General features: G+C 45.0%; 1 protein-coding gene across 2 annotated transcripts in view; it reads right to left on the bottom strand.

Annotated features, from left to right (window-relative positions):
- The window catches only part of METTL9 (methyltransferase 9, His-X-His N1(pi)-histidine), a 325352-nt gene extending 316679 nt beyond the window's left edge, over window positions 1-8673 (bottom strand). The window contains exon 1 of one of the 2 annotated variants that reach the window (XM_069645616.1): window positions 8229-8673. In XM_069645616.1, coding sequence (XP_069501717.1) covers window positions 8229-8387 — 159 coding nt within the window. In that variant the 5' untranslated portion in view covers window positions 8388-8673. The remainder of the gene's footprint in view (window positions 1-8228) is intronic. The other variant, XM_069645617.1, reaches the window with a different exon arrangement.
- Between the last annotated feature and the right edge of the window lie 3463 nt (window positions 8674-12136).

Raw genomic sequence — 12136 nt, 5'->3', positions numbered from 1 at the left:
ACATAGGCAATACTATTTATATATACACACACACAACTTTTTTATGGCAATCTGGTGACTGACAGATTCGTGAAGATAAGTTTACCGACTTCATCTACACAAATCAGTCCTTTTTTTCCTTTTTGAGGGGGCGGGAGGGGGCCCCCAAGGACCACTATGAATTTCCCTTGCCTTCCCCACCACAATCCGTCACCTTACACATTGACAATTTGAGTCTAAAAGGAAAAACAAAAAAAGGATTTTCACACATACCCTTTGACAAAGGAGGTTGAGGCCAGGACTACAACTCACCACTCAAGATTCACCAGTCCAAATCTCCTCCCAAAGATTTTTTTTATCAACGACAGTCAATGAATGCAGGTGGTGGAATCTTCATTAAATTGTAGGTACCCCACATTTAGTGCTTGTGTGATAATGGAAAGGTCTAGCAAGGTGAATATTTTCATGTTCTAAGTAAATATCAGACCCACCATGTATCCAGATTTTTGGTGGCAGAACCGATTAGTTGAGTGAACTTTTGGGATCCCAGATGGTCTTAAAGCTGTATGGCTGATTTGTTACTTTTCTGCCCACTGCCACGAAATGTGTGTTTGATCAAGACAGGGCAAACATAGATCAAAATGTTCAAACAAGGTTTTATTAGGACTAGTTCCAGAACTTGTGCCAAACTGAAAAGAATGCAAAACAAAACTTCAACAAGATGGCTTCTCCTAAGTTTAACAATACAAAGCTTCAGCTTGCAACACCTACTGTATGTTCCCCTCGAGTGAAGATTATCAACTCAGTTACTTGCAAACCTGGGGTTGTAAGTGACGCCCTACACTTATTATTGTATGTCCTTAGTTGATGTAATGCTTCATGGTCACAGTGACATGTAGGTCCCTGATCCTATGTCTCCGAGCCCAGTTCGTGTGCCCGCTAGGCCCACACAAAGTTAGAAGCTGGGCACTGTATAGGTGGACAAAATGCCAAATCTTCCAAGACTACGGTGGGCTATGTTCACCCAGAGGCACGGTTTAACCTTCGTTGCCACCTTCCTTTCTCAGGGCCCATCCTTCCTCTTCACCTCGAAGGGTAGTAACAATGTTGTGCCTAAGGGAACATTTCCTGCAGCTCCTAACCTCCACTTTCAAACCTGTCATTCTTTCTCCACCTGCTTCATGCACTACCACATGTTCATTCCTCCGCCCCTACAAGACTTACCCTTGTCAGTTGTTGGATTTTCCTCCTCCTGGACTTTATCTACTTTGTCCCGCTTGGTTTTGCGCTCCTTCCCTCACTGTAATATTTTATTCAACCTCTTCCCTGTCCCTCCTTCAAACTGCCTCCCTCCTAGTTTCTCCTCCTTTCCTCGTAGGTGTCCTTGCGCACCTCCTGAGTAGTTCCTACAAAACCTCCCCTTGTTGTCTTCAACTACCACCCCATTGCTTCTACCAACCGCCTCCCCACTCCTCCCAACCTCCTCCTTTCCTCTCCCATCATCTTCTCCTCCAAACCTCCTCCTATCCTCTCCTCACTGCCCTGGTGCACCCCGAATCCTCCACTAGACTGTATTCTCCTGCCTGCCTTCTCAGTTCATCTACCACCTCCTTCTTCACCCACTCCACCTGCCTCAAGGATGTTCCTCCCCGCCTTAATTATAGCACTCTCTTCTTCCACCTCTAACCCGCTTCCTCCAATCACCTCTCGTTGGTCACCTGATAATCACACCTATTTTGAGGGAGGTGAAATTTGATGTACTCGCACGTCATGTAGTTGTGAGATAGATCAGCAGCCCGATGCTGATGGATGCTTTTGATGATAGAGGCTGTAGTGCGATTAATTTTGCCAGATTGAAGACTGTCAGCAGGCAGGGCAAACAGATACTTTAAGTTGTAGTGGATGTAGGTGTGGTTATTAAAGGCTGGATTTATATCAGTGCATCAAACAACATTGGGCTGCTACCCACTCATGTCTGTCTGTCTTGAGGTTACCGATCAAGGCATGACCGTCTCTTTGGCACAGCGATACTATTGGTCGCCAAGACCACTTGTTTGGTTGAATGCTAATGATACCTTGAACTAGTTTATCTGTTGGCCCATGTGTCAACAATAATTGTGGATTTCCAGTTGCCTGGGGATGGAATGAGGGCAGGCTAAGGCACTGATTGAAGAACTTTTAACTACAGGCCTCAGCTTGTACGTCTTTAGATACTGAAAGATGTGCTGAGCTCCTCTGTGGTATGGAATGACAGAAAGAAGGATGAAATGTAGGGTGCCTGTAAATTAAACAAATAGTTCTTCCTGGCAAAGGACCACAATCGTGCATGCATGCTAATAGACATGGTTTAAAGGCTTATTTCAGGACATTTTCTTCACAGCCTGGTAAAAGCGTTAAGAAGAAAGGTAGAAATACTAGCAGGTAGGGGTGTGTGAAGGTATCAATCCGAGCTCAGGATGATCTATGCACGACACATACCCTAAATTAAGAGGTAGATGCACTTGCTAGCAGGATATGGGCAAGATGGAAACAGAGTACTATAACCCTGAGACTGTGTGTGAACCAAGAAGCCGGTTGTGTACTAAATCCCTGACAGAAACTCTACAGGTAAGTGGTGTATCAGCCGCTTTTCTGCCCCAAAAATAGGCAAATACACGAAAAGAAATAAAAATAGGGAGTAAAAATACTCCAAACAAAAAATAGGAAACACAAACATAAGAGTCTTCCACCGCTCAGACACACACAGCTACATGGACATGTAAGGACCAGTAGTACACGTAGTGCTACTGCAAGAAACCACCATTACTGACTGGTCTGAAAAGGTAAAAATATACCTCTTGGTGTGCATGAATAACTAGGTGCAAAGAAATATTTATTACAAAAACATTTACTGATTTACAGTTAGAACACACTTATATGGTGGGAATGTTTTTGTCTCTCCAGGAAAATCATTTTCCTCCCCACTTTAAAAGAAATAGAGAGAAAAATATTCCCTACTTCAAAATCTTATCTACAGCACTGCCTGAAACGTAATACTAGAATAGGAAGGAGAGTATTTCTATAGTTAGACAATGGACACCAAGTTAACCCCACCTGAAACTTGTATGATACAAGGGTTAATTTGTAGTTTGTTGCCCCAAGGATTTTGTAGGTCTTATCCACACCTATACAGATCACGTCTGGTGTTGAAACAGTTAATTGCCTTTTGTGTTCGGTTCCTTTTGTGTTCTGTTGATCTTTCATCACAACGCCTATTCAATATTTCACTGATCCTTCCTTACTAGCAGCCCACTTTCACTACTCTACTCCTCATCCAGTCACTTTTTACTTTACATATATCCACAACCACTCGGAACTCCACTCTCAATCACCAATAAGCCACACCTCCTCTCAACACTACCTGTCCCAGAGATTGACCGAACGGGTCAACACTGGGCCAACCCATTCTGCCTAAGGTTATCGCCTCATCGTTCCCAGGTACAAGTGTGCCAAAGCTGGAGGTTCCAGCTTCTCCGTCATTGCGGATAGACTCTGGAACTTGCTTCCCCCAGCTCTATATGCAGAACCCTCTTTCTATGCCTTCCAGAAACAACTAAAGCCTTTCCTCTTCAAATAACTGTAGGCCTAGAACCCTAACCTGTCTTTTGAATGTAAATCTTTACACCGACCTGTAACCAGCGCCAGCTCGTTGACGCCCAAGGGCTCAGTGTGTTTCTACATATGAAAAATAAATGGAAGTAAATAAATGAAACAAGCTTCACTTAACCATGGATATCACCATTCCTCTCGTCTGCATCCACAACCACGCACCAACCACCAATTGTATATGTGTGCTTTATAATTTACTCATCCACACCCACATAAGGCAACTATCATAATGACCACGCAAAATTCACGGCAGCCTATCCTCTCAAACCAAGAAACTCTTACTCTTCCATAAGGAACTCTGCCATCCCTCTTCTGAAATCTGCTTGCTGACAAATCACGGTCAGTCACCAGTAATGAGGATCCCCTCACACCAACACACTCCCTGTTATGCTTTCTCAACATAAAGTCTACAGTCCGAAGCAATTTGACCGCTACCCTGAATCCTTCATCATCAGCTGAAGCTGTCAGACTGTGAACACCTGCTTGTGACTAACCAATACTAGAAAGCTGCTACATTCTGTCAAGGACATAGAGTCAGTCAACAGGCTGCCGGTCTGGCCGTTATGGTGAAATGCCACTTGTACCTCAGCAAAGGCCCCATACCACACTGACATTCAAGGACATCCTTAACTTTCAATTTTCAGACAATCCACAGGAAACCTGTTACATAAACCACTGCTTGACAATCGAGACACTCTCAGGGACTTCCACTCATGGGCTACCTCCACGGATGTGTTATCATGCCCTGCATCAGTGAGCTAATTGCCATATGATAACAGGTGATCTAGAGGGAACCATATAAATTTGGTCACACCCAAGAATTCATTGTCCAAAAGGAACAACAAATCCCATTATTAAGCAAAGCTCTGAACTCAACATAAAGCTGTCCCCTTCATAAACGCCCACAGCAGCCCTCACCTCCACAACTAAACCCTCAATTTCCTTACTCCATTACCACCAAAATGGACTTTGCCCCACGAAATCGCCAACGAAAAATATTACCTTACCAATTGCTACCTTTTTGCAAAACACAGACATTTTGGATGCTATTGAGACAGCTCCAAAGCTCATACAAATCTCAGGTTTTGTCACCGACTTCAATACTTCAACAACAAAAAAAAACTCAGTTAAATCAGCTTAGACTGAACCGGTCAAGTGGCACAGCGAGTAGAGCGCTCGCTTTGACATCCGTGCAGATCCTGCTAACGCAGGTTCGAATCCTGGCGGGGCCAAACTCAGCCTTTCATCCTTCCGAGGTCGATAAATGAGCACCACACACCGTGGGTAATAATAAGCAGCGCTCAGATACCTGAGGGTTTGTAGCGCTATTAAGTGCCAAATTATTATTATAGCAAGTTTCAAGCAATAAAAACGAATCTGTTCAGTAAATAAATAACAAAGCTCTCCTAAAATAGCCAAAGGAAGCGTAAGTCCAACTCCCCAAGAGACAATAAGGCCCCATCATCAATAACATCCAAATGAAGTAATGCAATCCAAAAATGCAACAATATTCAACAAAACCTCAATATCCTACCAATATAGGTTTCAATAATCAAATTCAAACATACAGACAACCACTAAGCCCTACATTGTACTTTCTTCAAACTCCCCCTAGGTCACTCAGGCTATGATCCAATATCTTTATGGGAACATATGGCGCAGTGAAAAAGTCAGTACCAAAATTCAGAGAAAGAATGCACACATACCAATTCCTCTGGTTCATGCTTTGTAAACCTGTCCTTTAAAGGCTACGTTGTCACTATTCAAACAAAAGTATTTCACATCTTTTCCCAAGAAAGACACACTGGGCAGGAAAGTGTCCAGAAAATACAGAAAGAAACCGACTACTACCATCTCATAGACAGTCTACATCCAATGTCTAAGTCGTAGAGCATAAACAGCTCCCCGTGAAACCTGGGATGATGCTTTTGACAGTTTGTGCGAATGAGACACATGCCTTTTTTGTACTATTCAGAATGAGTGCAACCTTACAACAGCCCATACCAGCATCCCAGTGCTAGGTCTACTCTTCTAAGACACTTGCATGCCCGAGTTCTTACTGGCCTTCTTTGTGTTATTTATATTCAATTTTTCAGGCGGCACCTTAAAATGGGACCTTGCTTTGCCAATCCAGACAGATCACGTATGGCATGTTGGAATTCTTTATCACAAGTACTATACAACAAGTACCTCAACCCCCTCCTCAAAATCACCTTCAACCACAGCTTGCACCACTACTTATACGCCAACATCGTACAACTCCTTCTGTGCACTAGAAACAAGTAATAGAATCCATGCTATGCCTTAAAATCTTGCATGTTAGGCCGCTGAAATGTGGATGAGCACAAACGTCATCAATGGAGCAACAAAGAAAACTAGTTTTATTTCAAATGAAATTACATCTCAAGCCCCCTCAAATCATCTATGAACCTGAACCCCAAAATCAATTTCCTCAAATATACTCCACTCAAGAACAAAATTATGCTGCAGCAGTGATGTGCACCTCAGTTGCCTCCCACATGTACTGTGGTCTCCAACGTCTCACCCATTTCATCACCATTAAATACAGTAAAAATAAATAAGAATAGTTAAACCATCCATGAACTGTAGCCTTGACTACATGGGCCTATCAATACACCTGATCCTGAACATTTCTAAAACTTTAAGGAGGTGGTAATCCCAGAGTCTCATGGAAGGGAAGATTTCTTTAGTTTCTTACCTGCAACCTAAATGAAGAACACTGGATCCCCAATCAACGCACCTTCAAGACTCTCTGCTGCGAATCTCAACTTCAATGGTCTCGCTCTCGCTAACAAAATACTTCTCCACTACACTCTGCCGATTCAAAGGCAACTTTACTTTACAGTTTGGGGTCCCCAACTGTAAAATCCGATTGCCGTGGACATCTACATTTAAGAAACTACATGCCTTTCTGGAGAAACTGTAAACGCACATATTGTAACCACCATGCCTTCTCTGGTTTGGCACTAAAGTGTCTAGACAACCTTCACTCACGGACCGATTTAATACTGGTGTCATATCGGATGTATTCGATTTATGTTGCTACATCACACATTAGCAGACAGATTTGATTGCTTTTTTAAAGAAAAAGCCCAAGTTCGGGCTAAGGAAGAAGACTTTTGAATGTAAGAAGCTTTCCCTGTATCACAATGTGCTCATTAAAGGCTACATAAATCCTCTACAATTGTTTTTTATTTAACAATCAAGCTTTACTCGAAACAAAGTTTGAGGTAATATTAATTCTTGCAAAGATATGTGTTTTTTATTATGCACACAGAGCATAAGAATATGTTAGTAACTGGGTGAGTTAGGTGCAAGTGTCGTTTAGTTCAGGACAGACAAAGGCAGGTGTCGCAGATGTGCTAATGATACTAGAATAAGAGAACTAAACATCAGAATACCACGCCAAAAAACACAACACGTGCAAATCTGGCAGAATACCTTTCAACGTGCATAAACTCTGGCCTGAAAAGGGAGAAGGTCAAATGTGTTCTGTTCATTTAGCCATTGGCCTTGCAGAACTGAGTGACAACAAGATTACCAATTATAACGTACTGTTTTATAAAGGTAGTGTTTTACTCAAGTGGTCCCTGGTCTGCTGCGCAATTGAGTGTGATCATCGGGTCATTACGCACACAGGCCTCAAAAAACCAACGGAAAAAGGACTTCCAACCATTAACGACCTGCTTTAGTATTAAAACATTGACTTAGAGGAATTTTGAAGGCTCTCGAACTCGGAGCCAAACTGATGAGCCATCCATTCAGTATACATCACGCCAATAACAAAGTACTTGTCAGCCCAAGGAAGCCCGTTAAATAACAATGGAAAAAAGATGATGATTTTTGGAGAGGAAGAGTTCGGGGGTGCTTACCATTTTTTAATAATGTTTACTTTAAGGCGATCGGATTGGATGTGCAATATTGGATGGTATATGAAGAATCAAAGCAGACATTTCTAATGGGGTCTTGAGACCCATTTAATAAAGCCTAGGCAGGTGGCAAGATCCTCTATTAAAAGAAGTCTTACATCTGTGCCACCGTGTTATTATGCCCCTGGTGGCAGCCACAATTATGGGTTTGGGAAATGCAAAAAAAGATATATAAAAACCAGATTCATCTGTAGGACAAAAGGCAGGGTGGGTGAGTTGGCCGAGGGCACCGTTGTTTGCTTGCTGGAAAAACACATGGCAAACCTGGGCAAAGGCGAGTCAACCAGACCTAACAAAGTCGCTTCCGTGCACACAAGCAACATCTCTCCTCCCTCCCCGGAAAAGGCACAGGAATCGCCCCACCTTTGTAACCTTTATTAATATTGCTTCTGCATCGTTTTTTCTGTGGACGCGTTTTACATGAAAACAAAAACCTACAGGGGTTGTCTGCCTTCGTTGAAATATCACCGCAACCCCCGTTTTCTTCCGTTAAAGCTACTGCCTTTAGTCTGTACCACAAAGCAGATTCCAGCCACCAGTTACAGCACATGTCTATGCTTAAAAACAAGAGACTGCGGCCTGGAAAAAATACCCAGGTGCTTGTTGGCGATTTCTGACATGAACAAGGTGAAGGCACTGCCAATAAAATACCTCCTGGTTCTCCTTCCAGTATGTGGCTTCACTGTGGTTCATCATGTTCATGTACATGGACCTGGTCACAGGGCTCCTTAGGTGCTGCCCGGTCCACATCCTCTTCAGCGCCAGCAGCGATAAAACATAGCCGAGCAGCCAGCACAGGAACAATTTCATCTGTACAATAAAGGGCAGTAGCAGGACGGCATCCCGAGCAGGCAGCCTCTCTGTCCCATCTCACGGAACTTACACATCAGCTTACAGCGGGGAGAGGGGGAGGGAATACACAGCAGCCGCACAGCGGAACCTTCCTGCCCAGAGCGCCGTTCCCACCCGGACTGCTTTAAGGGCAGAGCCGTCGCCTAACAAAGACCATAAGCCCCGAAGAGAGAAAGGAGACACCGCAGCTCCGTGCGGGTAGGGGGTCGGTGGCTGCGCACTACGCATGTTCGGAAGTGGCTCTTTCATGATGTTAGACTTTCTGCTTCCTGGCTAGCGAAGTCTTGCAGACAATTGCATATACAAATTCAAAGCATCACGTCAACGGGTTTATGTCCGAACAACAGCTTCTCCGTGCTAGGTCTCCATGGTGATAATTGTAACCCTAAATCGCCCTGAACCGGGGATAATTTCACAACTCGTCTGAAAAATTCAAATTCTCTTAGACCTACGGATTGTGGAGAAAGCAAAAAGATTGTTTGTGTCCAATACGTAAAGTGCATCATATGTCACTGCAAAAATCAGTTGATCGCAGTTGTCTTTTCAAAGTTCTAATTCATATTCAGTGTTGCATTCCTGTCATTGTGTTGTATGCTGGTTTCAGTTGATATTTTTATGAAAAAAATACTACCTCTGAACCGGCAGAGTCTCCACAGACATACCGCTCAAGCTATCGAGTTTCCAAGATGGGTGAATTCAGATGTTTTTGCCATTGAGGTCTACAGAGTTCAGGGTGGCCAATGTCTCCCAAAGGACAGCGAGTTGGGTAAAGTCATTCTTTTGAAAGGAAAAACAAACCCTTTGTAGTAAATGGCCGCATTACTTACTGATTAGTAGGCATTTTCAAAGCCCAAATCTTTATATATGAGGCAAATCCTCACCCAGGCCAAGTGAGTCAGAAGCCCCCTAAAAATGGTATTCCTGAACAGTTATTTGAGTGTGAAAAAAACACACTTCCTTCGCTCACTAAGATGTGTTTGCAAGAACCACAGACTCACAGGGACTTAAAAAGTAATGGCCACCCCTCTGTTTCTTCATAAATCATTGGTACCGCCCACTCCGTAGCTCCCTCCTCTGCCACCCCTCTGGCACTCTCTTCTACCTCTCTGACTACCCTACCTTCTCTGCCCATCCTCGGGCACCTCCAAAACTTCTGCAGGGTGTATGTACCTCTGGCCTGTACCCCTCCCCGGGAGTCCTTCAAATGTGGCAACCTCATACATGCCAACATTCTGAGGCACCAAGGAGGGAGATTTCAAGAGAGAATTCGGGAGAAATTTATTTCCCCATAGGCATGCATTGGGGCTAGAATTATTTTAGACGGGAGAATGTGAAAAATAGCAATATTTAGCAATATTTTTCAGTTCAGAGTCTCCTGCCTAAATCGGGAGGGTTGGCATGATTGCAACCTGCTCCACATTGAACTCTTGTTCAACTGTCAAAACACTCCTCTGACATCTGCCATCTCCTGGAAGAGCTTGATTTGGATGTACTCGGTCTCACCAAGACTTGGTTCATGGCCAGCACTGTTACGGGTTTCGACACTCTCCTTCCCGATGGCTACAAGATCCGAACCCAGAACCAACCGTCCCGTGGGGGTGTAGCCTTGATTTTCCCAGAGTGGTTCCCTGCTTCTATCATTCCAATGCAGCACTACTCCGTGAAATGCCTGGTCTGCAGGCTCACCATCTCTCCTGGCCTCTCTCACACTGTGGGCACTATCTAGAGGCAGCCTGGCTAGGGCGCCCTCTTCCTCTCTGAGTGGGCTGCCCTCTCCTCCTTGCCTCGACTCTCCAACTTCTCCTTGGAGACTTGAACATCCACCTGGATACTACTTGTCCTTCTTCAGGTCTCTTTCGGAACCTCTGCGATTCTCTCTTTCTACTCTTCCCTCTGGCCCGACTCACTCTGCAGGGCACACCCTGGATGTCCTGATCTCCTCAGACCTCCCCTTCTCTAACCCTCTCACCCCTCCTCTCTCTTGGAGTCATCACTCAGTTGAGGCTTTTGCCGCTACTTTCTCTCCTTCTCTTTCACCTTTGGCTGACTCACACCCTGACACAGCCCTCTCTAATCTTCATCTCTCTATCTCTAACACTCTGGATGTCCTTGCCCCTGTCATGAGGATCCGCCCAAATCTAAGTGCAACTCTTGGTACAATTCTGACCTAGCCGCCCTTAAACGCAAGTGTAAGGTGGCAGAGAGGAAGTGGAGGGCCTCGGGCGCACCGCCTGACAAAATGTCCTGCTGCCTGCTCCATAGGCAGTACAGACTCTCTGTCCTCTCTAAGAAGAGAGCTTACATCCAAGCCCACATCTCTGCGGCATCTAACAACTCAGCCGAACATTTCAAAATCTGCAAGGAGCTGGCAAATCCTGCTTCAGTCTCTAGCTTTGCTGTTCCCTCCCAGGCACTCTGCACTGCCTTGGCCTCTCATTTCACTACTAAAACTCAGGACATCCTGTCCACCCTCTCCTCCTCTACCACCCCTGGCCTGTCTGAGGCTGTCTCTCCTTCTTTCTCCTCCTTTCCCCTGTTCACCCCAGATGATGTTTCTAGATAGGTCTGATCTATGAAAGTCTCATCAAAGCAGGTTCTCCCCTGTTCATCCAGAACTATCAAGCACCACATCGATGCCCTTGCTCCAGCCTTGGCCGATTTCTGCAATCACTCCTTTGCCACTGGAACTTTCCCCTCCCTCCTTAAGCACTCTCTTGTGCACCCCCTTCTAAAGAAGCCCTTGGCCGATTCCTCCTCTCTGGCTAACTATCGCCCGATCTCCATCATTCCTTTCCTGGGCAAACTCTTGAAAAAGCGATCCATCTCCCAGCTTAATCTACATACTGAATCTGTTGGTTGCCTCCATGACCACCAGTCTGGTTCAGAGCTGGCAAAAGCATGCAAAATGTTCTCCTGAACACCCATGAAGACTTGCTCTCCAATCTCGACTCTAATCTCCCTCATTCTCCTTGATCTATCCTCTGCTTTTAACACAGTCAGCCATGCCATCCTGCTCAATCGTCTCTGGGACAACCTTGGTATTACAGATCATGCCCTAGCCTGGTTGACCTCCTTTCTCACCGACCAACCCTCTCAGGTCCAACTGGGGTCTTTCCTTTCTTCTATTGCTCTCTCTACTTGTGGTATTCTCCAGGGGTCTAACCTCTCTCCATGGCTCTTCAACCATTACCTGGCGCCACTGCGTTGCTACTTTCTGCTCCCATTTTCAATGTTATGCGGATGACACTCAGCTCTCTTTCAGGCTCCCCTCTGCCATCTCTGCTTCTTCTCTCTGGCCGCAATTCAGGAATGGTGTGCCTCCAATGATCTCTGCCTTAATGCCAGTAAGACTGAGATCGTCCTCATTGGGACACCCGCTCCCTACCTTCGTCTCTCTCTTTGGCTGCCCACTCTAGGCCCTCTTCCTGCTCCTTCCTGTGAGGTTAAGAAGCTTGGTGTCATCACATCTCTGACGCCTATAAGAAGTCAAACTATCAGCTGCACCTCCTCCGAGGTATACTTCCTTTTTTTACTTTCCCCCAGATGCCCACTGTCTCCAGAGCTCTGGTCCTCTCTAGGCTGGACTATTGCAACAGTCTCTTTCTAAATCTTCCTGCCTCTAGTCTTTGACCTTTACAACTTATCCAGAACAGGACTGCGAGACTTGTCCTTGGCCTCAAGCCCAGGGATCGTATCTCTCCAGCTCT

The sequence above is a fragment of the Ambystoma mexicanum genome, chromosome 2p, assembly GCF_040938575.1.
Source record: "Ambystoma mexicanum isolate Mex_15411 chromosome 2p, UKY_AmexF1_1, whole genome shotgun sequence".
Classification (NCBI taxonomy): domain Eukaryota; kingdom Metazoa; phylum Chordata; class Amphibia; order Caudata; family Ambystomatidae; genus Ambystoma; species Ambystoma mexicanum.
The sequence above is the reverse complement of the archived record's forward strand: the minus strand, read 5'-3'. Positions and strand labels throughout refer to the sequence as shown.